The sequence below is a fragment of the Lissotriton helveticus genome, chromosome 9 (genome assembly GCF_964261635.1).
Source record: "Lissotriton helveticus chromosome 9, aLisHel1.1, whole genome shotgun sequence".
Classification (NCBI taxonomy): Eukaryota; Metazoa; Chordata; class Amphibia; order Caudata; family Salamandridae; genus Lissotriton; species Lissotriton helveticus.
The window spans coordinates 136,774,430-136,801,152 of NC_136070.1; the positions used below are offsets into that span (position 1 = coordinate 136,774,430).

At 47.4% G+C, this 26,723-nt stretch overlaps 1 protein-coding gene across 2 annotated transcripts in view; it reads left to right on the forward strand.

The window, feature by feature from the left end:
- SPTBN5 (spectrin beta, non-erythrocytic 5) overlaps window positions 1–26,723 on the forward strand; it is a 2,054,098-nt gene that overhangs the window by 100,643 nt on the left and 1,926,732 nt on the right. For both annotated transcript variants that reach the window (XM_078659643.1, XM_078659644.1), the window contains exon 7: window positions 14,177–14,808. In XM_078659643.1, coding sequence (XP_078515769.1) covers window positions 14,177–14,808 — 632 coding nt within the window. The remainder of the gene's footprint in view (window positions 1–14,176; window positions 14,809–26,723) is intronic.

Below are 26,723 nucleotides of genomic sequence, written 5' to 3' on the forward strand. Positions count from 1 at the left end.
GCAAACACTACAACACTATCCTAAACCCTAAAACACTACGCCCAGCATGACCCTACACTACGCAAACACTACAACACTACCCTAAACCCTAAAACACTAGCCCCAGCATGACCCTACACTACGCAAACACTACAACACAACCTTAAACCCTAAAACACTACCCCCAGCATGACCCTACACTACGCAAACACTACAACACTACCCTAAACCCTAAAACACTACCCCCAGCATGACCCTACACTACGCAAACACTACAACACAACCCTAAACCCTAAAACACTACCCCCAGCATGACCCTACACTAAACAACCACCACAACTCTACACTACACTAACACAACACTACACTACACAACACTACACTACACTACACAATCACTATCCCACGAAAAAATTAACACAAACCCACTTACCTCTCTCGTCATCGTGGTTTTCACAACGCAAATGCATTTACCATACATGCCTTTAAAACGTAATTCTTTGTAAAGGCATGCGCGATAAATGCACATGCGTTTTGAAAAAATGCGGGATAATGGTATGCGAGGTCAATGACCTTGCGGGATAATGGTATGCGGACTGAAAGTCTGCGGGATAAAAAATGCGGGAAAATGGCTGCAAACCATGATTAGCAGCAGACTTCCCTGGTGAGCACTAGCTTTACTACAGTGATCTAATGAGCAACTAGAGTGCTAACATTCAGAATGTATGGCAAATGTGTGACACATCTGAATGCCTTCTTGATAGAACCAAAGTAAACAAGCATTGAAAATGCAATAGATCTCGCCCTCGTTTAAGTTAAAGCCATTCTGTTTGTAATGAGGTGGCTTTTTAGCTTTGCTTTTATTAGTGTTTTTAAAACTTTCATGTAAATAACATGCATATGTATGCATATATGTATATGTATGCATGCATTTATATTTATATAGATATGCAGATTATATATGTTTATATATGTATATTACCTACTGGCGATAGCCAGTGGGTATATATAGTTAGGATTTTTTCTCTATGGGATTTCTGAAAATTCTATGTCTAATAACTTTGGCGTTTGTGGACGGAATTGGCTGAAATTTTCAGGAAAATGGCACATTTTGTTTCTGAGCAGCCCCTGAAAATTTGGGGGGGTTTCGTCAAGGGGGGGCCGAGAAAAAAGGGGGGTCCCAAAACGCGTTTTTCCCATTCATTTTTCCATAGGGCGGTTGGACTCACTTTTAGCTCGAACGGCTGAATAGATTTACATGAAACTTGGCAAAATTGTAGATATGGTTTGCCCGACGTGCCTTTGCTATGTCTCAATATATGTGCTCCAGTGGATTTTGAGAAATTAACGTTTAAAAAAATATATATATCTGTGACAACGCTCCGGTTAGCGCCCCGGTTCGCGTACCTGACGCGTAACGGAACTTCGCAAAGCGAAGCTGATTGGCTCTCCGGTGTCTGTCAACATTCTAAACAGTCCGGAGCGGCCGCCATCTTGTCTCTCGGTACGATCGAGAGACAAGATGTGGTGAAAAACGAAGGGGGAAATGAAGGAAAGGGGGCAAGGTAGACCACTCCTGACCCCCTAGGATTGATGAGGGGGATATTAAAGTGCCCCGCGGGGCAAAAAATTAAAAAAAAAATGTTTTTGCGATTTTACGCCGTAGAGGCGCGTCCCGGTACGCGAACCGGGCAGCTCACCGGGCAGCTAACCGGGCAGCTAACCGGCAGCGTAGCTGTCAACATTGTAAACAGTCCGGAGCGGCCGCCATCTTGTCTCTCGGTAGGTTCGAGAGACAAGATGTGGTGAAAAAAGAAGGGGGAAATGAAGGAAAGGGGGCAAGGTAAACCCCTCCTGACCCCCTAGGATTGATGAGGGGGATATTAAAGTCCCCCGCGATTTTTCGCGGTAGAGGCGCTTCCCGGTACGCGAACCGGGCAGCTAACCGGCAGCGTAACGGGAGTCCGCCATCTTGTGTTTTTGGAGCGTCCGGTTCGCGTACCGGGTAGCGTCCCGGTAAGCGTAACAAGGGGAAAACCAAGAGAAACAGTAAAAAAAATTTAAGGGAATAGATTTCTAGCAAACTTGGCAAAATTGTAGGGACTGTTTGTTTGATGTGCCTTTGCAAGGCCTCAAGATATGTGCACGTGTGGATTTTGTCTAATTAAGGTTAAAAAAAATATATATATCTGTAAGCGTGCTCCGGCACGCTTACGTTACGGGTTTTGTTTGCGCTGCAGAGCCGATACGTCACGGTTATGCGACGCGTCATGAGGCGTCTCACGTGGCTACGTGATACGTCACGTAATAAAGAATATATTTTACAGCTATAGATATTAGCTTTTAAAAAACCAATGAAATTCACTGAAAAAACTATAGGTTATAGACCATATATACTTAGCTGGACATTTTATTGACATAAAACCAATGAAATTCCATATATAGTTAGTTGCACTAACTATATATCGCGCACCCGCAATCCACTGCTGATGATGTCACATATTACATCATTCATGACATGGTGAGTGACATCACTGATGACATCACTGATGACATCTCAAATGACATCACTGATGACATCACTGATGACATCTCAAATGACATCACTGATGACATCATGACACACCAATACCAGTTACTACATACGCACTCACTGATTCCTACGTCTACACACACATTCACTCATTCACCCATACAATCACTCATACATACAGTCACTCATTATTACAACACTATCATATGCACTCATACACCTATGCAGACACTCACACACTGCCACTCATCCATGGAGTTACTCACACACCTAGTCAGTCCTGTAAAGAATCAATCACACTTCCATTTCCTCATCTATACAGTTAAACACAGAACACCATACTTCAGTGACATCACTGATGACATCTCAAATGACATCACTGATGACATCACTGATGACATTTCAAATGACATCACTGATGACATCATGACACACCAATACCAGTTACTACATACGCACTCACTGATTCCTATGTCTACACACACATTCATATACATAAACAAAGTGGAATCCACTCAGGTGATAGTGATCCCTAAGGTGATGGGGAACACACAATGTTGTTTAAATGCCCCTCACACACCAACAGGCCCCTTGGTGTCATGCTTCATCATCGGGGCCTTCGCACCCCTCTACGGGATGCGGCGTGCTACGACTCGCGAATACGCAGGAGCACTTGACGTGAACTATGTGTGGGGGTGTGTGTTTTTAACAAGGATGTGAGTGAGGTGAGGTGAAAAAAGTGGGTGGTTAAAAAATACCTGGCACGTGGGAAGAAAAAAACTTTATTAAATCCCCGGCTGGTATTATTAAAATTTAAAGTGCAGGGCGTGGTTATAAAAAGATACGTATTAGGGTATCAAACCACTGTATTAAAAGTCAACATGTTTCGGAGGTCAGAGCCCCCTTCTTCAGGACAAGGGTGTATGCACTTACCCTCCCCTTACTCACATGTAAAATGTAAAAGTGAAAAATAAAATTACCACAATGTGTAATGTTCCTCACAATGTTATATGTAAGTGAGTGTAGTTGCGCCCAGTTGGCGTAAGAACCTGTGGAAACAAAATCATATATAAACAGACAGTTTATCACAGTTTTAGAGGAGAAGGATAATGCTTCTCTGAAAAAACATCAGGTGAAACCAAAAAATAATTGGAACCTGGAAGAAGAAAGAAAAAAGACACTACACACATGTACACACGCATACCAACACAAATTGCTGCTCAGATGGAATATGAGCAGAACAAAGAGAACAAAAGATCTTACTTAAAGTTCACAACTAGAGGACTTCATGAGCCTTTAACGTATATTGGGGAATCAATATAACCCCATGGCCCCTGACAGACCTGCAAAAGGAGGTACTGAATAGAGGCCTGGGTTACGTCCCTACCAACAGACCAGACATTTTCCAACTACATAAGGAAATGCAGGAGTTTATAAGAACTATAAAGTTGCGAGCATTCTTCAAAGATAAGGACCTACCAACGGAGTCTTCTGACACTGGTCTGAGACCCAAGTCAACATTCACTCCACTTGATAACCAGCTTCCTGTGGAAGTCCTGGCCTTTGAAAAGGCCATGATGCAGGAATTGAAGGGCCTAGAAACCAGACAGAAGGTCTTTCAGAATATGAGTAGAACAGAAAATGAGGCCATAAAAGAACTGGCGATGAACAAAAACCTGATTATAAAACCAGCAGACAAGGGGGGTGCAGTGGTCATTCAAACGACCATAGCCTATGATAAAGAATGCAGACGGCTTCTTTCCGACAACAGGAACTACCAGATCCTTACTGAGGATCCGACAGAATCTCTAAGAGTTCAGATTGGTGGTATGGTGGAAGAGGCACTCACACATGACTGGATTACGAAAAAGGAGTCAGAATTTCTGACCCAGAAGAACCCTCGTATTCCTTACTTTTACACCATCCCGAAGGTGCATAAAGACCTGGCGAACCCACCTGGTCGCCCCATTGTTTCGGGAATTTCATCTATCCTGGAACCTTTATCCAAGTTTGCTGATGCCTTCTTGAGACCTCTGGTACAGGCCACTGACACCTATTTACGTGACACGAAAGCAGTATTACAACTGCTGAACAATCAGCCATTTGACCCAACCTCGCAAATGTTGCTAAGCCTGGATGTGGAGAGCCTCTATACGAGTCTCCCCCACGATGAGACCATTCAAATCATTGAGGAGGTACTACATTCTACAGTTTGGGAATATCACACCCCACGGAATGTAGTGATGGAGTGCATTTCCCTGGCACTTACGAAAAAAAATTTCGAATATGAGGGCACTCTTTTCTGGCAGAAGCATGGGACCAGTATGGGCAGCACTTTTGCCCCGAGCCTAGCTGGACTTTATGTCCACCATTTGGAATCGACCAAAATCCTGCACCAAGACAATCCACACAGGGCGAGGATTCGTTCCTGGCGAAGGTATATAGATGATGTCCTGGTTATCTGGGATGGGGATGCAACCATGATAACGGATTTCATCAACTGGCTCAACAATCAGAATGCCTTTTTGAAATTCACTTACCAGGCATCCAATACCAACATGGTTTTCTTAGATTTGAATATCTACCACGAAGCAGGCATGTTAAAAACTGAAACACATTTTAAACCAACGGCTAAGAACTGTCTCCTCAGATTTGACAGTTTTCACCCTCGTCATCTGAGAGAGAACCTCCCTTATGGGCAGTTCCTCCGCCTACGGCGGAACTGTACCGATGTAGCCAGATACAAAACTCAAGCCAAAGATCTGAGTGCAAAGTTAAGACAGAGAAAATATCCGGAAAGGGTGATCCAAAAAGCCTGTACCAGAGCACGTAACAATAACCGGGATGCCCTTTTGGAGGACAATCCACCAAGGGAGGAAGCCGCCAATAGGACGGTTTGTGTTACCACGTACAGCCCGGTCAGCAACCAAGTGACTAAATTGGTCCACAAACATTGGCGCACTTTAACGAGTGGTGGCTTGTCTTTGGAGAAACCCCTCTTTGCACACAGAAGAGGTAGGAACTTGAGGGACATACTTGTCCACACTCGACCGCCCCCCCCGGTCAAGGATCAGACGAGGTTGCAAGGCTTACATGGGCACTACCCATGTGGAAACTGTAATAACTGCCACCTCACAAAAAAGACGCAGAACCTAATCTTTTCCAATGGCACCACATGGGAACAGCGGGCATTTACTAACTGCAACAGCAAAAATGTAGTTTACTTAATTACCTGCCCATGTGGAAAGGAATATGTGGGCATGACCACCAGACCTGTTAGGGTCAGGTTAAATGAACACAAGAGCAACATCAGGTGCAAGAAACAAACTACCAAAATGTCAACCCATTATATTGAAAATCAACACTGTGTGAATGAGCTGCAGTGGACAGTTATTGAACAATTGCCCTCAGAGACAGGTCTGCTGGAAAAAGAACAACGGTGGGTGTTTCGGTTGGGGACCGACACCACTGGACTGAATGATTCCATTCCATGGAACCTTCTTAGATAAACACTCGATCTGCCCACCCTTTACAATGAGCTTTGGTCAATATACTCATATGGTTACTTAATAATTGTTTGTGGACCAATAGGGTTATACACATCAGCTCAACGTGGTACCATCGATTTTTGATGGATGTTGAACCCTTTCTGGAGCTGACCTTAACCTCTCTCACCACAGTCTTTCTTAAAATTTCCTCTTAAGAATTATTATATGTGAAATACACCCGTGAGAACAACTACGGAAATGGTAGGCACACCCCTGAAATAGGGTAATCCTCTTTTTGTCTACTGGCCATAACACCTTATCCCTGCCTAATTTTTGTTTTTTTTTGGGTTTAAATAGGCCATTTTCCATTCATTTCCAAGCATTCCAATATATACCGCAAGCCTCGCGTCCTTCACGAAGCATTTGCAGGTGCGCATGCGCATTAGATCTTGCCATCCACTTCCAAGCATTTCAATATGATACCGCTAGCTTCGCGTCTTTTACAAAGCGTTTGCATGTGCGCATGCGCATTAGATCAGTCTATCGCGCATGCGCCGGCTGTACTCTGTTGTGCGCATGCACGAAGGATCAGTGTAGGACGTTAGCGCATTACCGGGTATTTGGTGATATCTCTCCGTATTTGGGCTTGTACCGTTTTGCATTAATCAATTAACCCTCACTAATTACCCCCAGACAAGCGTATTTAAAGGCCCGAATCCCTCTGCTGCTCACTTCATCGGAGCCGCGTTGAGGGATGGCAGGCGATTTGTTGTTGCTGTAACCGTGAGTTATGAGACCATTTTGAGAAGCAGTTGTACATTGTTCTTGTGGCGCTCAGATGCTTGAGTTCTTCCACTGATTTGCTGAACCTTTGATTTCCTAGGTTTCTGATTAGGAAAGGATTCCCCAATATACGTTAAAGGCTCATGAAGTCCTCTAGTTGTGAACTTTAAGTAAGATCTTTTGTTCTCTTTGTTCTGCTCATATTCCATCTGAGCAGCAATTTGTGTTGGTATGCGTGTGTACATGTGTGTAGTGTCTTTTTTCTTTCTTCTTCCAGGTTCCAATTATTTTTTGGTTTCACCTGATGTTTTTTCAGAGAAGCATTATCCTTCTCCTCTAAAACTGTGATAAACTGTCTGTTTATATATGATTTTGTTTCCACAGGTTCTTACGCCAACTGGGCGCAACTACACTCACTTACATATAACATTGTGAGGAACATTACACATTGTGGTAATTTTATTTTTCACTTTTACATTTTACATGTGAGTAAGGGGAGGGTAAGTGCATACACCCTTGTCCTGAAGAAGGGGGCTCTGACCTCCGAAACATGTTGACTTTTAATACAGTGGTTTGATACCCTAATACGTATCTTTTTATAACCACGCCCTGCACTTTAAATTTTAATAATACCAGCCGGGGATTTAATAAAGTTTTTTTCTTCCCACGTGCCAGGTATTTTTTAACCACCCACTTTTTTCACCTCACCTCACTCACATCCTTGTTAAAAACACACACCCCCACACATAGTTCACGTCAAGTGCTCCTGCGTATTCGCGAGTCGTAGCACGCCGCATCCCGTAGAGGGGTGCGAAGGCCCCGATGATGAAGCATGACACCAAGGGGCCTGTTGGTGTGTGAGGGGCATTTAAACAACATTGTGTGTTCCCCATCACCTTAGGGATCACTATCACCTGAGTGGATTCCACTTTGTTTATGTATATGACTCGGGAGACTGAATCCACTGACTCTCTCTCTCCCCCCTCCTGTTAGTAGTTACACACACATTCACTCATTCACCCATACAATCACTCATACATACAGTCACTCATTATTACAACACTATCATATGCACTCATACACCTAGTCAGTCCTGTGAAGAATCAATCACACTTCGATTTCCTCATCTATACAGTTAAACACAGAACACCATACTTTTCACACATATACTAACACATACTTACTCTCTTATACAATCACTGATACAAGTACACATTGATATGCACAGAGTCACACACCTCCCAGCCAGCCACACACACACTCAGTCTTCCATACATCCACTCATTCTTCAATATGTAAAACATATTTAAACTTTACAAAAACACACAGACACTAGATGATGTCATCAGTGATGTCATTTGAGATGTCATCAGTGATGTCATTTGAGATGTCATCAGTGATGTCATCAGTGATGTCACTGACCATGTCATGAATGATGTAATATGTGACATCATCAGCAGTGGATTGCGGGTGCGCCATATATAGTTAGTGCAACTAACTATATATGGAATTTCATTGGCTTTATGTCAATAAAATGTCCAGCTAAGTATATATGGTCTATAACCTATGGTTTTTTCAGTGAATATATATATATATATATATATATATATATATATATATATATATATATATATATATATATATATATATATATATATGTATATGTATATATATATATATATATATACCATTAAAGAAGCGATTACCTAAAACGTTCCCCCGTGTGAGTGTGGTTCATTTTTGCCACTGGATTGGGCGAGGATTGTGAGCTGTATGTGTTAGCGGACTCCCACAGCCGCTTGCCGCACCCGCCGAAGAGTGCTCTGAAGTAAGGTGGGAAGTGAGCGGAAATATATATATATATATATATATATATAGCCGAGAAACTCCTTACTGCTGCTTCTTTCCCTCGCAGGATGCAGACAAAAAAGAGCACGAACCACCAAGCTTTAAGATGCCTTTAGTTTATTCGCCTTCAGTTACAAGCAAACGCTGGCAGCCATGACGCGTTTCGTCCCTGCTAGGGGGACTTGATCACATGATATATATATGTTTCTTTGTGCCTGCCTCTCTCTGCTTTTCAACATACGTTTCTTTCTGTCTGCCTCTCTTTCTCTGCTTTTCTCTCCTTTTTTGTCTCTTTCCCCACTTTCTTTTGTTTTCTTCTTTTTTCTCTCTCCTCCTCTCTTTCTCGTCCTTTCCCCTCGCTTCTGCTCTCTTTCTTCTCCCTATCTCTCTCTCCCTCGTTTACTCGCAATGTGTTCTTTGTTATTGTCCGTCCTGCTAATCCTCTAATGGTTTAACTCCTTGGACGGGCTGCTGCTGCTCCGAGACATTAATAGGATTGGCCCCGGAAGAAGGAAGGGGCTGCTTCAGAGCTGCAGCCGCTGCTCCTTCGGAAACAGACATAACCCTGATGGCCAGCGCAGAGCCAGAGACAATCTAATCAGAGCCATTATTGGGTGACGCGCAGGCCTCGCGCCTCTCGGGGGACCATGCACCTGCTGGGATCTTTCAGCAACAGCTGGGTGCGATGGCAGAACATTCATAAGGCCGGGCTGCTGCCGGCAGGGGAGGCGGCGCCGGCGCTGGAGGTGGGTGTTTCTCAGATACCTTTCCTTCCTGGGGAGCTTCCCGCACGTGCGTCCCCAGAAAGGCCTCACAGCAGCCAGGAGTTTGCTTAAAAGAGCCTGGCTGGAGGTTTGTCTGTGGGTGTGGGCTGGGGGTGGGAGTGACCATCCCTCGAGAGGCTCTGAAGGCTTGCTACACCTGGTAGTTGAGACTAGGAAGGTGAAACCAGCACCCACAACTCATGCTTTGCAGCCAGTGCCTCTGAGAAGGGGTCCAAGTGGTATATTTGATTGTACTGTATTGTAATTGCATTTACATAGCACTTACTACCCCTGAGGAGGCGTTGAAGCGCTTTTTCGGCGACTAGCACGCTACTCCGGGACCCATAGAGGATTAGTGTTGAATTGGTATAGTGAAACATGCAAGTACATTTTAAGTGGTGGAATGGTTAGTCAGTTATTTGGATTTGGGATGATAGCAGAAGGATAGAGGAGGAAAAAAGGTTTGTATTTATATAGCGTTTGTTACCCCTGATGGGGTGTTGAAGCGCGCTACTCAGGAAGCCCATAAGGATTAGTGGTAAATTAGTATGGTGAAATATGAAAGTAATCTTAGTGGTGGATATTAGTCAGGTATTTGGAGTGCGAAGGATAGCGGAGGGATAAAAGGGGAAGAAAGGTTTGCTTTCATATAGCACTTGTTAACCCTTATGGGGTGCTGAAGCACGCCACTCCGGAACCCATAAAGGATTAGTGGTGAATTAGTATAGTTGAATATGGAATTTGAGAAGTGAACATGTTAGTCTGTTAATTTTGATTAAACAGGATAGTGGAGGGATAAAAGAGTGAAGGATTTTTTTGTTTTGTTTTGTTTTTAGGTCTTAGCAGAAGGAGGAGACTTTTGGATGAGTAAAAAGGAGTTTTGGAGGGAGGTACATGACTTGAACCTGGTCTGTGGGTCAAGAGGAGGGCTGAAACCAGGACTGAGGACCCGCCACTCATGCTCTGTAGTCAGTGTGTGTCTGTGTGTGTGTGTGGGGGTGGGGGGGTAATGGGGTGGACTGAAGTTCAGCGCCTATCACTCATACTGAATCCCAAGAGGCCAGGACGGGGACTAGAGGTGCTGCGCTCTGGAAGTTGAGACCAGGACCCATCACTCATTCTCAGTGCTGAGTTACTTTACGAAAGGGCCCATGTGAGTTAAGTGAGCCTGGCCTAGGAGGGAGTAGGGGCGTGGAACTCATGTTGTTCCCCAAAACTCCCTGAGGGGGACTCCTAATGGTCTGACCTCAGGTGGTTGAGACCCATCACTCGTGCCTTGTAATCAATGCCACTGTGAGTGTGTAATAGTGTCACTGAGAGGGGTCCGTACAGTGTAAGCGAGCCTGATCTGTAGTAGGGGGCACGGATGCTGAAGCCACACCTACCACTCATGTAAAATCCAAGAAATCGTGAGAAGGTCTCTTGAGGTTCTACTCTTCGGGAGTTGGGAGGACATAGCCCATCACTTGTGGTTAGAGCACAAGGAGTGGAAAGGATCCCCCGTCCCCTATTTGCCCCACCAGCTCTTTCTGCCCCAATGAACCTTATCCTTTACCTGCAAACCCCTTTAAAACACTTGTTGTCTCATAGATTGGTTTAGGCTTTTTGAAGTCCCTACATGTGTACATTGTTACCGTCTAGGGGTCCTAAATGGCCTGCATGGGGTGTAAGTGAGCCTGGTCTGTGTGGTCTGGTGGTGTCAGAATCTCCGCGTCTATCATTCTTGCGCATCCACAAGTGCACCTGAGGGAAGGCTCGTGGGCTTAACCAAGCCAGATCTCTGGTTCAGGAGAGATGGCTACTGAATCGGGCGAAACGTATGACTTCAGGGACGTTTGGGTAAAATGAATTCACATTTGTTTGCACACAAGCAAACATGGCACAGAACCTCGTTGCTTGAGGTGTCCAGGCTTGTGAGTATATTGTTATGTAACGCACACAGGAGTACACAGTTTTCACCCAATACTCCTGGGTGCACAGTGTCCAGCCCTGAGGCTTAGTGTGCAGATGATCATGTGATGCTTATGGAATCTGCTAACTAGGACTGGTGCTTAAAAACTGCCTCTTTGGACACACAAGAGTGTGAAAAGGAGGCTTGTCTTTGAGCCAGGATATCTCACAATAATGGCCTGCGCTGCTAGCACCAGGGAATCTCAACCCAAATCCTGGTCCCAGAGGTCGGAGTCTAGTTTCATGCCTTGACGCTGGGATGGTTTTAGGCTTTGTTCGTATTCGCAGGGATTACAATGTCCTCAGCGCCGAGATACCCCTGTAGGGGTGATTCATGTGCGATATCAAAATAAATTAACATAACAAAATTAAAACCTAACAGAGACATGACCTGGGATGTTCATGTCTCTCCCACCTCTCACTAAGCTTACTACCAGGGCTGTATGTGGGATCCTTTCAAAACTGAATGTGGTGAGCTAGTGTCCTGTTGAGTTTTTAAAAATATCTTTTAAAAGCTCAGTCGACCTCATCTAGAAGGTTCTTGGCTGCTAAGCACAAAGATCATGGCTCTAGTCTTGATTTAGCTTTGATGGGACAGGAAGAAAGGGATAAGATCCGGGTTAAAGGGTAAATAACACTGCACATCGGATCAAGGCCGCCTCGCCTGGGGTGTGCTAGTAAGACAGTGGGGATGGTGTGCTCTTGGATTTGAAGCAACCACCTAAGTTCAAGCACATAGCAGCCATGACAGAAATGTAGTAACATGAAAGTGCACATTCTGTGACATGAGCAGTCAGTGATCTGCCAAAAGAAGGGGTGTTCTCATAGATTGAAAGGAAATCAGTGCCTTGCACTGTGGGGTGCTCCTGGGAGAGCACCACCTTTCTGCCACCAAAGAGATCACATGAGTTAAGCCTAAGAAAAAAAGAGGGAAATAACTGATAACTGGTAGTTTAAAAAAGGAAAGCTGGAGTTGAGGAGACAAAGTAAGTATTTATGGAAATGTATACAGTGTGAACTAGCTACCATGGCTGGCCTTCAACCTAGATCCAAGAGGGGTAGATCCATGCCTGATTTTTCATGATAACATCTGACTGCTTAAATGAGTTTCATTCCCCCACATGCATCAACCTATTTAGGAAGTGCAAACGGTGCGAATCGGTAAATTCGGCCGTTTGCACTTCCTAAATACGTTTTTGGGATGCATCAAACAGATTGCCATATTTCGCTATTTTTTGCATTTCTTAAAAATGCAAATGCAATTAAGGAATCGCATTTGTGCGTTTCCTTAATTGCAATGCATCATTTTTTTTAAAAATTGCGAATTTTGAAATTGGAAGTGCAAATTAACACGAGGTTGACCCTCGTGTTAATTTGCGAAAATTTATAAAAAAGCAAAAAAATGCATTTTTTAAACTTGCATGTTACAGACACACATGTCCTTAGGACATGTGTGTGTGAAACATGCATTTGAAAATACATTTCAGGGGTGCAGGGGGGGGTCCTTTGGACCCCCCTCTGCACCCTTGCAATGCATCAACAAATTGCGAGTGCAAAAAAAAAAATGCAAAACGGCATTGATTCCTATGGGCCTCTAGGCCCATAGGAATCAATGTAATGCCATTCCTTAATTGCGATTCGCAATTAAGGAATCGCAATTTCCGAAAATTAAGAAATCCTAAAAACATTTAGGATTTCTTGATGCATAGGATTTTGCATTTCCTAAATAGCGATTCCTTAATTTTCGCTATTTAAGAAATGCAAAATCCTAGATTGATGCATGTGGGGGTTAGTGTACACATTTACCTTATGTGGCCATCCTGAAAATATAGCATGGATCTTGGTTTTGGATGCCAATGGATGCCACTGCTACACAGCAGCAGAGTTCTGTACCTTAGAAAAGAGATACAAATGAGGGCAAGCAAGACTAGCTTAGAACTTTGATTGATACTGGGTAAGAGATCAAAGCAATTGCTTCTGGCCGGAGGAGGTTCTTCAAGACCAGGTTCATCAGATTCTTCCTGCAGTGGGGGGCAGAGGAATTTTATGGATCCACGTCGAGTTGAAATCCAGGTAACAACACTGACATGAAGTTAAACTAATTCCTATGCTGGCCAAGCAGCTGCTATTTTACAACTACCATTAGACAAGCATTTGCAATGCAATCGGTCTCGCCTTTGGGACCTTATATGTATTTAGCTATGCAGCACATTAGTCTGGGTGCTGAAACATCTACTGTTCTTTAAGATGGAGGGAAATTAAGCACCAAACTGCGTGACATGCCAGGTATGGGAAAACATGGAGAGAAATATTGCCTTTCAGCGGGAAATGGTATAGTAAAAGGCTCTCTTGTTAACATAAAATCAGGGCCTTCAGTGGTCATATCACTGAAAATACAAGATTTGAAAAAAATATTATTGTCTACGGGTGCTCGTTTTTATTGCCTGGAATCTAGAGAATACAAAGTGATTCTGGTATTTTACTGACCTCTGCTGGTCGTTTTCTATCAGGAAAATTAAATAGAGGCAGTTGCCAGAAAAATTTAAAAAAAGAAAGTCCCTCAGCAGAAAGTCATTCTGGTATTTTACGGACCTCTACTGGTTGTTTTCTATCAAGGCAGTTAAATAGAGGCAGTTCAACAAGCAGAAAGCAATTCTGGCATTTTACTGACCTCTACTGGTCATTTTCTATCAAGACAGTTAAATAGAGGCAGTTGAACAGAAAAGAAAGACTTCATGATCCCCGACTCTGTTATCTTCCTTCTCCTGGTCTTGGTTCCATTATGTTTGTCACCTCTTGCCTCATGTTTTATCCTCTTCGCTTTTTTTCAGATAATGTCGCTCCTGGTTGAAATAGAGACGCTGAAGAGCCAATATGAGCAGATGGTCTCTGATCTGCTCAAGTGGATCAAACAAAAGGTGCTGGAGATGAACGATGAATGCTTTCCCAACTCCCTGAAGGGGATGAAGGAGCTTATGCTGAAGTTCAAGATGTATCGCACTGTGGAGAAACCCCCCAAGTACCAGGAACGAGGCATGATTGAGGCTCACCTCTTCAACATCCAGACCAAGATGAGGGCAAACAACCTTCGTCCAAATGCACCCCCCGAAGGTAAATCTCTGAGTGACATTGAGAAGTTCTGGTCCCTTCTGGAGAAGACCGAGCATAACCGGGAGAAAGCCCTTCAGCGGGAGCTGGTCAGATTGGAGAAGTTGGAACAGCTGGCCGAGAGATTCCATAAAAAGGCAGCGCTCCGCAGAAGCTACCTGCAGGACATGACCAGGGTGGTTGAGAGGCAAAACGTCCAGCCTGAGACCTTTGACCAGGCCGAGGCTGCCACTAAGAAAATGGAGGCCATCGAGGCAGACATGTTGCCTCGGGAGCAGCGGTTTCGTTCACTTGCTGACATGGCAGCCATCATTGCACAGGAGAATTACCACAGCAAGAACCCAATTCTACAAACGTGAGTCAAAATGATGCACTCTAAACTTGCTTGGCAAAGAAAATTGATATTGAATATTAAACTGTATGTTTTTTATTTTGCACTTAAACCATGCAGCAGGTGCTAAACTACACCACACATCAAGGTGCCGGTTACACACAAGATAAAGATAAAATGACAGCAAACAAAATAAAAATCCAATCCATTAAGGGTACAAAAATAACATCAAATGTTATCAAACGTGATATTTCTTCAGGAAAGTGAAAGTCAAAATATAGTATACGCTAAAAATACAGGAAACATGCAAGGATTAATGATCACCTCGGTAATTCGATATTTTTAATTTAAGAATAGCATCAAATTAATTTTAACATTTCTCATTTAATCACTTCGAAGTGTGTTGGATTGAAATTGACTAATGCAGGGCTACTGCAAAAGCAACATTTTTTTTCTCATACAAATAGGCTGAAACTCTCCTCAGTACTCCTTAAATATAAAAACTGTTCTAATGCTGACTATATGCTAATGTGATAATAGGATTTAACATTATCCCCATGCCCAAACTTTTAACTCTGTATACCAAAACGGTAACCCTATACTGCCTATCCTTAAAGTTACCCCCCAAACCCTTAACCCTAGGCTCTGAAACCTGGTCCCTTAACCTATAACTTGTAAACACATGGGCTTGATCCATGTACTGCCAATCTTTAACCTATAGTACCTTAACACCTAACACCTATACCCCCACCCATAATGTTACATCCCAAGCCGTTAACTCTGTCCCTTAATCCTTAATGCTATATTCTTGACCCTTTACTTTTACAATTCATCCCTATATTATACACCCAAACTCCTTACCCTTAACCCCTATCTCCTAAACCCATAAACGTATATCTTTAAACCATACCCTTTACCCTACTGCTTAACCATATAGGCCTAACCCTTAAACCTTTACCCAAACTCATAAACATTAACCCTAAAATGCAAACATTGAACCCTATTCCCCAAATGTGTAACCCTCTACACCAAATCCTTAATTACATACCTCAAAATCTTGCCTTAAAACTTTAACCTTTAGCCCCTTACTCTTAATAGCTACACCCCTTGGCATATAACCTTAGCCCTATATCTCAAAGCCTTAAACCTATACACTAACCACCTAATGCTATAGCACACATCTTAATCCTACACCCCCACCCATGCCCCTATACATGTAACCCCTAAAATCACACCCTTGACCTCTATACCCTTATCTTATATATCCAAAACGTAAAACCTATAGCCAACACTCCTAAACCTGTAGCCCATTGCACTATAAATTTGATCCCTGTACTCTTGACATTTACTCACTAAGGGCCAGATGTAGGTAGCCAAATACCGGTCGGTAACAGCCGACCGGTATTTGGCTTTTGAGATGTAGGTGGGTCGGAATTTACAGAATCTGTATATTTACAGATTCGGTAAATGTACCACTTCGGTATTTTTCCGAATCGGTAAATATACCGATTCTGTAAATCCATATGTAGGTGGCACAGCTTGCAGTGCCACAGGCCCTTAGGATTTCTTATTTTACCACCCAATCCTATTGGGTGGTAAAATACCGATTTCCAGTGTACATGCACATCTGTGCATGTACACCTATGCCATGTGACACACAGACATGCCTTTAGGGCATGTGTGTGTGCCACATGGCACACAAGCCTGCATTTGGGGTGCTACAGGGTGTCAAAGTGACACCCCGTTCCCCCTGCCAGGATTCGGTATTTACCGATTCTGTAAATACCGAATCTGTATTTCCCATTGATTCCTATGGGCTTCAAGGCCCATAGGAATCAATAGGAAATACAGATTCGGTATTTACAGAATCGGTAAATACCGACTCTTACAGAATCGGTAAATACCGACTCTTACAGAATCTGTAATTTTTTACCTACATCTGCCTCCTTCCAATTTACCGACTCTTAAATACCGATTCGGTATGAGTCGGTATTTAAGAGTCTGTAAATCGAAATTACCTACATCTGGCCCTATACCTCTTTAAACCTTATCCAAAAAACTTGCCTCATTAACCCTACGCACTATACCCTTATCTCTATATCCCTAACCCCCTTAACCTATATACCCCTAACCCTATTCTTCTAATCCTTGACCCCATAACACCTGATCTCTGTACCTCAAACCCTCAGTGATGTACTCCTAACCCTCAACCCTGTACGCTTAACCTCTATCTCTATACCGTATACTCCTATTCTGATAAATCATTCCACCCTTCCCCCTTTCACACTGTCCTTACTTCAACATATTTTGGAAACAAACACTTGGGAAGTGTTTCTTTTTCAAGTATTGAGAAATGTTATATTTAGAAGTGTTCTTTTTGAGTTTTTAAGGCAATACTTGATATTTTCAATCCAGGCTCTTTAACATCCCCTTTCCACTAGGTAGATAATGGGGTACAACCCACCCCCCTTTTTTAAATCAACAGTCTGTCTCTTTGCCATTGCCATAGCTACACCAGAAACAGTATTACAGTGAAGGCTTTCATAGGCATTTTGTTTGTTGGTGTGTCGCAGACCAAACATAGAGGTCTCTTATGGACTTCGGCTAGGACACCATTCTGCGGCCCTGCAGAGCCCCACAGCTCAGGAAGAGCCTCAGGCACAACCTTAATAAAGACAAACACATCATTACCTTATCAAGCATTGGCAAAACCAGTAAGTCTGACTTTATTATGTTAACCCAAGAAAACACAGGCTTGACAAATGCTATTTGCTTACATTAAATCCAGATCTATTGGCTTTGCCGATGCTTGTTTAATGAAAGCTGTCTCTGCTGTGTCCCCCTGTTTTACTTTCACAAGAAACTGGATTTATGCAGAATCTTTCCAGCAGTCAATAGGTCAGGAGATGAAATTTCCATGTCCTTGCACGTTCAGCTTTACCTGTAATTCTGACGACACATAACCAGCTCTTGGGTACGACATTTTGAATGGGAAGTCAAGAAGGACAATCAAATGTAGTAAAAGAAATTCGCAGCCTGTGGATAAAAATGGCCGAAGACTCTGTTAGAAAGATTTATATATACTTGTAGCAAAGTACCTGCCTGTCTTTTAACTCAGTTATCGTTTCTCATCTACAATATGCGGTTTCCACTGAGATGTTTGTATTTTGATATAAACTGGTTATTGTTACATTACCTTTTAGTGAATGTTCAGAAGTGGCCCCCAATGGACCCAATAAATAGATAAAATAATATGTAATGAATGACTATAGATATACAGTCACACCAATGGCCACCTACCGGAATTGTCAGGATTTGTGCTGAAGCTAAGATCTTCCACCACTTCTGCCAGTGGTTAATCCTTAGTATCAGAAGAGACAACTGACACCAACAACTGACCTAGAGAGAAAGTAGGTTGGAAAGAGAGAGAGCACAATGGTACTTATGTATCTACAGCGTCAGTGGAAAGAATGATGAGTGTGTGTTGATTCTTTTGAGTAGGACCCTTCAAGTTCTAATGGTAAGGCACGGTCCTTCTGCTTGGAGACATTCTCTGTGACAAAAGAACACAATTACTTTAGGCAACCATATATGATTTTGTGCTGTAAGCTTGAGCATGATTTTCTTACCCCCTTCAGTTATTTGTGGCTTACCTCAACAATCCCTAAACCCACCTGCTGAGGCCACATGGAGTTTACCCATCTATTCTCCATAAAGTAAAATTAGACATATGCAAAAAGAAAATGTTCTTTTTTTTAAAAAAAGGGTAATTTACATAGTTTTTTTCGGATGGGAGTTCTTGTGAAAATATAAAAAAAGAATAACTGAAAGAAATCTTAGTCCACTTCAGGTCATTTGAACACTGACTCCAGTGCTGATTCCTAAGCGTGTATTTTTAGTTTCTTCACTGATGATAACTATTCTATTAACTGATTTTTTAGTTGTGTTACTTCACACAACTCACACAAGTTGTCCTTTTATCTTTTTCTTCTGCTAAAACTTCCTCATTTAAAACCAAACTATAAAGGTATCCCTGAAGAAAGGAGAAACCAAAAATGACGGCGCCCAGCTAATGCACTAACCTGAGGTCCGTGTACAGAACCAAAGAAGTAGGAACACTGAGCATCAGTGGGAGAATGATGGTCGTATTCAAGGTGGGGGAGACACAGCAGTGCTGGCTGAATGGCCTGGTTCCAGGGTACAAGGTTGTAGAAAGTCGTGTCAAAGGGACGGGATTACAAAAGACATTGCAAGCTGCCAGTCGGTGGTCCCCGAGTAGCTCTTGCTGTAGGCAACAGAACTCAGAATCCACTGGTGGTGCTGGTGGGAGACACAGCTCTCTCTTCAGATGGATTGATGAAGTCAAGCAAGCAGCCACACTTTGAATGTGGCATATATAGCCTATCATACATATTAAGAGTGCTAGTCAGAGGAAAGTCTCAGTTAGGAAATATGGGTAGGAAACAGAGGTCCTTAATTAGTCAGTAACCGTTGTACAAACAAAAGCACAATAAAAGCCACTCTGGCAGAAAATGAGGGCAGCAGGGAACAGAGGTATTTAATTGCTCAGTAGTGTACAATGAGTTATCAGCAATTTTACAAACAAAATCAAAATGTCCAGACATTCCAGCATGAAACAAGAACAGCAGGAAACAGAAGCCTTTAATTGAATGCTCAGCAGTGGATGTTATTTTAACAAAAATACCAGGCACTTGTAATTCATTAAAGAGACTGGTTTGCAATGCACACAAACTATAGTGCATAGCATGCCTTTTTAATTTAAACACTCAGTAAAACATGCAAAATAAAGTACTTAACAGAGTACATGGCACCTGCCTTATTGGAAAATAGTGATTACAAAGGAGAGCATACAGCAGAGGTAAACCGGGATATGACACCTACTAATCAGCAATTGAATTAAAATATTTAGTTGTAGGTGGCTTAGCGGGCGATCATGGCGGACGTGGCTGCCTAAGAGCTCCCGCCGGCCCGCCGTTTATCCTGGGATTATCCTGGCCCCTGAACCCCGATAAGTGTACCGGTCCGAGGTGGTCGTGGCGGACGACACTGGGAATCGTCCGGTGCCGGAGACAACGCACCGAGACCGTCTGCGGCAGTGGGGCGAGTGAGTGCGGTGAGCGGCCTGGTGCCCGCCGAACGAGCCGGGGCCTCAATTTTGGCGCCCCTGACCGGAGGACCTGACCCGGAGCCGGCGCTGCCGCTCCCTGGCCGCGTTCCGGGACTGCCTGCTGTCGGCGGCCCACAGCGGAGTGCCCTGCCCATCCTCGTATTGCCGGCGGTGGGGGCCTGGGCCGGTGAGGGGCCTCGGAGGGACTGCGGCCTACCTGGCCTAGCCGGAGCCGGGGCCTCGAGTTTGGCGACCCCCGCCTGAGGTCATCCACGCTGGGGCTCAGACACTCTGCTGCTGCTATCCACTGCACACTTCGCCTTCCGGGGGCGCGGCGCCCCCCACCGCTGGCGGCGCATTACCCTCCACTGGGACTGGCGGCGGCGCTCCACGGCCGGTGAGAGCTACATCCTTCATTTTTGTTGACGAGTGCTGTGGGGGCTGTTGCGAGGAGCGGTGCCGGAGGGGGACGCTGCAGACATCGGACGTTTGACCAGTGCTTATCCTCCCAGGGCTTGGCTGGTCCTGCAGGTGGTGTGGACGCGGCGAAGGGACCGGAGCGGCAGGGGCGGCCTGGTGGCCCGAGCGCGGCCGGGACCTTGATTTTCACAGCCTGTGCAGGCCACGATCCGGGGCTGCCTGCTCCTGACGACCTACAGAGGGGTCCCCTGCCCTTCCTCGCCATCTCCGCGGTAGGGCCTGTGACTGGAGGGGGTATCGGAAGATCCGCGGCCTACCTGGCCTTGGTGAAGCCGGGATCTCAAGTTTGGTGGTCCCCGCCCGGAGTCACCGGCCCGGATCCATTGCCCTGGTGAGTGGACACAGCAGGGCCCCCCGGGAACTGAGGGGTCAAACAGGCGCCTGGCCCAGAGAATTGCCCTATCCTGCTCCGGTGGTACCTGGGGCGGCGGTTGGAAAACTTGTGGCTTGAACTGGAGTGGCCCATATCTGCGCCGTGCCAGGAGTGCCGGTGGGCGCGACGACGACTTCATACACCTTGGCGGGGCGGCATTGCCTGGGGTGTACCCGGTCTGTGGACTCGCGAGCGGCCTGGTGTGTTCAGGACGCCTCGGCTGGGGTCTAGTTGGTGGACTATCGCGAGAAGCGGCCCTGATACAGGTGCGTGTCACTGCTCTGCCGTCTGAGCGGCCGCCATGACGAGGGGCTCGGCCGCCACTAAGACAGGACCCATAGACAAATTCACTGGCCATGGTGGAGGAGCCGGGGCGGCTGGTGGGGGTCATCCTGCTGGACCGGACAACGCGGCGTTGATGACGGCCATTACGCAGTCCCGCGACATGCTGGATGCGAAAATTGGCGCGGTGGGGGCCGATGTGATGCTGCTGCGTCAAGATCTTCGCAATGCAGTCGCCCGCATTACTGAAACTGAGACCAGGGTCACGGCAGTGGAGGGAGATGTTGGTGCCCTTAAGAAGAAGATTGCCGACATGGAACAGATCCAACGGGGCCTGGCGCATCGTGTGGAGGATGCCGAGGGGCGGGCGAGGCGGAACAACCTGCGCTTCGTTGGCTTTCCGGAGGACTGCGAGAATGGGCCTATGGACGCTTTTCTGACCCGGTGGCTGGAGAGCTGGCTACCACCGGACTCCCTGTCGCGATGCTTCATAGTGGAGCGTGCCCACCGCGCCCTGACGCAGAAGCCACCGGCCGGGGAACGGCCTCGCCCGATCATCGCCAGGCTCCTCAACTTCCACGACAGGGACGTCATTCTCCGGGAAGCAAGGCTAAAGGACACCCTGCTGTACGACAATCATAAAATAATGATATTCCCGGACTATACCAGACTGGTCCACCAACAGAGGCACTCCTTCCTGGATGCTAAGGCCAAGCTGCGTGGCCTGAAAATTCAGTACTCGCTGCTCTACCCGGCCCGCCTCCGGGTGATCTACAACTCCAAGACCCTCTTCTTTGATACGCCGGAGGCCGTCTTCAACTGGACCGATGAGACGGTCAGGATCCGACCTCACGTCCAACCGGGGCTGCACTCTGGATCGTCGCGTGGCTCGTCTCAAGACAGGAGCAACCCGCCTGGCAAAGGGAAACGTCATCGCAAGTCCCGCTCCCGGCGGAGGTCCCTGTCCCGGGACCCCCTTTTGGGGGACACACAGCCTGATACGGATCAATCTGATAGGGGCTCCTGATCGCCCTTCATGGGGACTGTCTGCTGGTGGCCTTTTCTCTGTGACTATACCTGGCAGAGGCTGAGCTGTGGTCGGTGGGACACGCATTGGTTGGTGCAGTATTGACCTCTTCTTGGCGAATGCAGGGGCCTCCATGGTCTGTAACTTTCTTGTGGTGCTTTGCTTATGACTCTACTGTATGTTTGTTGGGGTTCGGGGCACATACTTTGGGCTGCCTCCTCCTGTTGGGACTGGGGGGTGGTTCTGGGAGTGTGTCTGATTAGTTCGGGGGGGGACTAGTTGGGATCCATTGGTATGGCTGGCTTTAGGCGCTGTGTTCTGGGCCTGAAGTACCGTATACCGCGACAGATACTTCATTGTTCCTTGAGGTATGGGGGTGGGGGTGGGGGGAACTGGGGTGTTTGGTTGCTAGTGGGTTGGGTTGGGATTGGTGGGGTAGTGGGGTTTGGGGCTTCGGGGTTTGTGGGGTTTGGGGTTCTGGTTCTGGGGGGGCACGTGGTCTCTATGTATTTTGCAACTGTGGGGTCTGGGGCATGGGCCGGGGGTCGGGGAGTGCGGGGCTGGGAGCATTGTGATCATGGTTGATGCTCCTCACTTAGCGCCCAATGGCGCTTCCATGCGTGTTCTTAGCTGGAATGTACGGGGACTATTGGACAAGATTAAACGGGGAGCGGTGCTTCGCTGGGCTAAGAGGGACTTGGCAGATGTGCTCCTTCTTCAAGAGACGCACATGCTGGGTACGAAAGCCCTGAGCTTGCAGCGCTTTGGCTTCCATCAAGTGTTCCATGCCGGATTTACCAGGGGCTCCAGGGGTGTGGCCATTCTTATTCATAGACGGCTGGCGTATGTACATGAGCGTCAGTGGCTCGACCCCCAGGGACGTTTTGTCTTTATACAGGGGAGGGTCGGTGTGGAGCCGGTTGTGTTTGGCTGTGTGTATGCCCCCCCCCCCCTTGCAATGGGCCTTAGCGGAACGTTTGTTTGCCTTATGGGCTGAGTTCCCCCGCTCCATGGCTGTGATTGGCGGCGACTGGAATGATGTGATGGATGTGGCTTTGGACCGGCAGAGGAGGCCTGGAGTGGCGCTTGTGTCCTCCCCTACGCGGTTGGGGGCTATGGTTGATGGTCTGGGTTGGGTGGATGTGTGGCGACATCTACATGCAGAGCGGCGAGAGTACACCTTTGTTTCGGCTGTCCATGGCTCCCTGTCGCGTTTGGATTGTGTGTTTGTCCCGAGGGCCTTCCTTGACAGGGTGAAGGGGGCGGCGATTCGGCCTCGCGGGCTCTCTGATCATTCCCCTGTGGCAGTACAAATTGACTTGTGCAAAACACGCTCCCCTTTCAGGTGGCGAATGTCCGCGTGGCATCTGCAGCGCCCTGATTATACACAGCATCTGCGTAGCGCGATCGCCCATTATTGGCAAGACAACCTTACCGGAGGGATAGATGCGGTGACGGTCTGGGAGGCTATGAAACCCACCCTGCGGGGCGTAGATATTGCTTGGTGTGCGTCTGCTCGCCGGACTCGGCTAGGAGGCATTGCTGCGGCCGCGGAGCGGGTGGAGGAACTCGAGGCTCGGCACAGCGAGGCGCCCGATGATATGGCACTGCGGCTACTCCTACAGGCGCAACAGTCCTATTCCTCGATCCTGTTAGACGAGGCTCGTCAGGCGTGGTTGGCCACCCGTAGCAGGGTTTACCAGTGGGGCGACAAGTCTTGCACCATGCTCCATAGGCTGTGCCAACAGAACCTGCAGCCTCTTACACTGCCGGGCCTTGTTGATGGTGCAGGAGTGGCGATCACGGATCCGGCAACTCTTGCAACGAGTTTTGCGCGCTATTATGGGCACCAGTATGCCTCTCGGGAGACTCTCTCCCCTGCCATTATCGCGGATTATATTGCATCGGTTCCCCCATCTGCTGTCTCTGATGAGGTGCGCGAGGCCCTGGACCTTCCCCTGTCGGCTGAGGAGCTGGGTGATGCACTGGGTCAGTTAAATGTGGGCAAGGCGCCGGGGCCGAGCGGATTCCCCAGCGAATTTTATAAGAAGTTTCATCTACAGCTCGGGCCGCACTACTTGCGGGCCCTGGAACAGGCACGAGAGCATGGCCGCCTCCCACCGGACTGGCGTCATGCCGAAATAGTGGTATTTTTGAAGCCAGGTAGGCCCCCTGACCGCCATGACTCCTATCGCCCCATATCCCTCATCAACTTCGAGGCCAAGCTCCTGGCAAAGGCGCTGGCAAACCGCTTACTTCCACACATTTCAGCCCTTGTCCACCCAGATCAGGCGGGTTTTATGCCGCGCAGGGCGACGAGACACAATATACGACGGGCGCAGGCCGCGATACAAGCGATTGAGTCTTCGGAGGACCCGGCGGCGCTCCTGCTGGCTGATATCGATAGTGCCTTCGACTCGGTCAGCTGGACCTTTCTTTTTGCTCTGTTGCCGCTGCTGAACCTGGGCCCGATCTTCCTTTCCTATGTCAGGCTGCTCTACACTGAGATCACGGCCTCGGTGCGTATCTCGGGGACGGCGTCGGCTCGTTTTCCAGTGTCCAGGGGCACACGTCAGGGGTGTCCGCTCTCCCCTTACCTTTTCGCGCTGGCCATGGAGCCGCTGGCCGCCAGGGTGCGCCGCGATGAGCTCTACCGTGGCTTCGTCTGGGGCGCAGATCATTCAGACCGCATAGCTCTATACGCGGATGATGTGCTATTTTTCATGACTGACCTACAGCGTACGGGTCCTCGTGTTCTGGAATTGATGCAGGAATTTGGTCGGGCATCGGGGCTCTTCCTTAACCCGCGCAAATCGACCATGTGGGTGCTGGGGGGTGCCGCAGTGGCCTGCCCTTGGGCTGCATCCCTTCAGATGGCTGTGGAGGGTGTGAAGTACCTGGGTGTCTTCCTCTCTGCCTCGCCTGCAGTGGCATGGGACCGGAACATCCTGCCGGTATGGGATCGGGTCCAACTGGACATCAAGACATGGACGCGCATGCCTCTTAATATCTACGGCCGGTCGGCCATCTTCAAGATGGTGGCTTTGCCCCGTCTATTATATCAACTGCAGAACCATCCCTTCCAGGTTGATCCGCAGTGGTTCCGTACTGTTAATTCTGTGCTGGGCCGGTTTCTGTGGGCTGGCGGTGCCGCCAGGGTAGCGCTGCGCACATGCTTCCTCTCTACCTACTGCGGCGGTTTGGCGGCCGCAGATATGTTGTCTTACTATCAGGCCTCCCATCTCCTTGTGCTTAACGAGTGGTGGTATGGGGACCGTAGTGATCCGGCTTATGCCCTTGAGCACTCACTGATGGGTGGCGCCTCCCTTCACACCCTGCTGTACTCGGCTCGGCAAAGGCGACTGCTTCCGCAAGTCACCCAAGTGGTCTTCGCTGTCTGGCGGCGGGCCCTGCACCGGGTGGGTTGGTGGGGTCGGCTTACAGCTGAAACCCCGTTGTGGCGCAATGGCCTGTTACCGGCACTGGCGTCTCTGTCCGGATTTGACGGCTGGGATGCAATTGGGATCTCGTCCCTAGGCCATGTCCTCTCGGGTACTACTCTAAAGTCCTTTCGGGATCTTAGCTCCGAATTTAGTATGCCCAAGACCCAGTTTTTCCGCTACCTTCAATTTCGCCACGCACTTACTCCTAGCCTGGTGGGCCTGGAACAGCTCCCTGATTTTAGTCCTATCGAGGCTAAGCTGTTTATGGGAGACCTAGGTGACAAGAAGGTCTCGCAGATATATCGCTCTCTGGTCACCCACTGTTCCCCTTCACTCGCGGCGCTGAGAGCCTCTTGGGAGGGTGATGTTGGTCCATTGGATGATGACGACTGGCGTGAGGCCTTGGAATCTCCCCGTGGTGCTGCTATAGCCATCCGCCTTCGCTTCATCCAGTTCAAGTACCTCCACCGGGCTTATTATACCAGACACCGCCTATGGCGGGCGGGCCTTGTTGCGACTCCGGAATGCCTGAGGTGTGGTTCTGAAGAGGGCACCCTGTTTCATACGGTATGGTCCTGTGAGAGACTGACTCGATTCTGGGCTGGGGTTTGGGACTGCCTATCAGAGGTGTTGGGTTGGGACCTGCCCCGTACCCCCAGGCTGGGCCTTCTTCATGTTCTGGAGAATGTTGGGGGCAATATTTACAAACGCCATTTGCTGTTGCTGGGGCTGGTGGTGGCGAAGAGAGACCTGGCACAGGCCTGGAAGAGCGAGCGCGCCCCCCCAATCGGGGCTTGGAAGGCGGGCCTGGACTTCCTCATGGGACTAGAGCAGCCTGTTTTTGAAGCCCGGGGATGTCCCCGCAAACACTACAAAATCTGGAAACGGTGGGCGGAATACCGGGGCCTGCTCCTTGACCCCCCCGTAGACATTGATGATGCATTACAGCTGGATGTGGATCCCGCACTCTAGGCTGCTGGCCGGCTCCACCTTTGTAGGTTATATCATGTTGCTGGACTGTGATCACGTGCTCTGGGTTAGGGTGGGATAAGGGGTGGGTAGCTGCGGGCGGGGCTGGTTGGGGTTTTTGGGGTTGGGTGGGAGGGGTAGTTCGTTGTCGTTCACTATATAACGCTGGGTTCGATGCTGTACTAATGATGTGTCTCTTTCTATCTGTCGTTGACAGTCTCCTCCTGACTGTGGAGG